Genomic DNA, 684 nt, shown 5'->3' with positions numbered 1-684 from the left:
CCTCTCGTACTTTCATCTCGCTCAATCCATCCAGACCAAATTTTCGCTACACAAGGTTGGTGACTGATTAATTTTGCCTTTCGTTAAAATAGGTGGCTGTATTTACAGAAACAGTAAGGTAATCAGGAGACTAGGGGATAATCACGATTCAATCATGTCACGTGTTATATTTTACTTGGTCTCGCAAGTAAACAAATAACATGAAAACAACTGGGACAGATTTTGAGCAAGGCAGCATCGAAATGTCATCTCTCCTAACAATAACTCATAGTGGCGATGGTGGGTATTAAACTTGGTCAAAGAAGTGATGTGTTACAGTTCCAATGCCTTGAAAATGGAATGAATTTGCTCTCAGCAAAATAATTCACTTCGATTTCGTCATTTTTGCTTCGTCTTTGAAATAAATTCTTAGAATATCTTTTGACTACAAATAAGCGCACTAAGCTTCATCAAAATTTATTTTGTCCTTCTAGTCAATCCTGTGCAGTGAAGAATAAAAGGGCCTAGTCAACAAATACACGTATAGTCTACCCAGACAAAACATTTACAATGAACGGCAGTCGGTAATGGTCCACTTACATCTAAAGAACTCCACTGAAGCGCATTTGAATGCTGAATTTGACTCCTTTCTAAAGATTTATTTGTTCTACAGCACTCTGATCGGCAGACCGCGTTCTATCGTAC

The 684-nt window shown here is 38.0% G+C and overlaps 1 protein-coding gene across 1 annotated transcript in view; it reads right to left on the bottom strand. All coding sequences in view use genetic code 11, as the record gives it.

Annotated features, from left to right (window-relative positions):
• Positions 1-296: 296 nt before the first annotated feature.
• The window catches only part of EGR_10484 (hypothetical protein), a gene marked incomplete at both ends in the record, with an annotated part of 2,374 nt that continues 1,986 nt past the window's right edge, over positions 297-684 (bottom strand). Inside the window, one exon of the mRNA XM_024499733.1 lies at positions 297-439. Within this exon, the coding sequence (XP_024345862.1) occupies positions 297-439 (143 nt within the window). The remainder of the gene's footprint in view (positions 440-684) is intronic.

This window comes from Echinococcus granulosus, assembly GCF_000524195.1.
Source record: "Echinococcus granulosus chromosome Unknown EG_S00224, whole genome shotgun sequence".
NCBI classification, from domain to species: domain Eukaryota; kingdom Metazoa; phylum Platyhelminthes; class Cestoda; order Cyclophyllidea; family Taeniidae; genus Echinococcus; species Echinococcus granulosus.
Note: the sequence above shows the minus strand (reverse complement) of the source record. Positions and strands in the feature narration are given on the sequence as shown.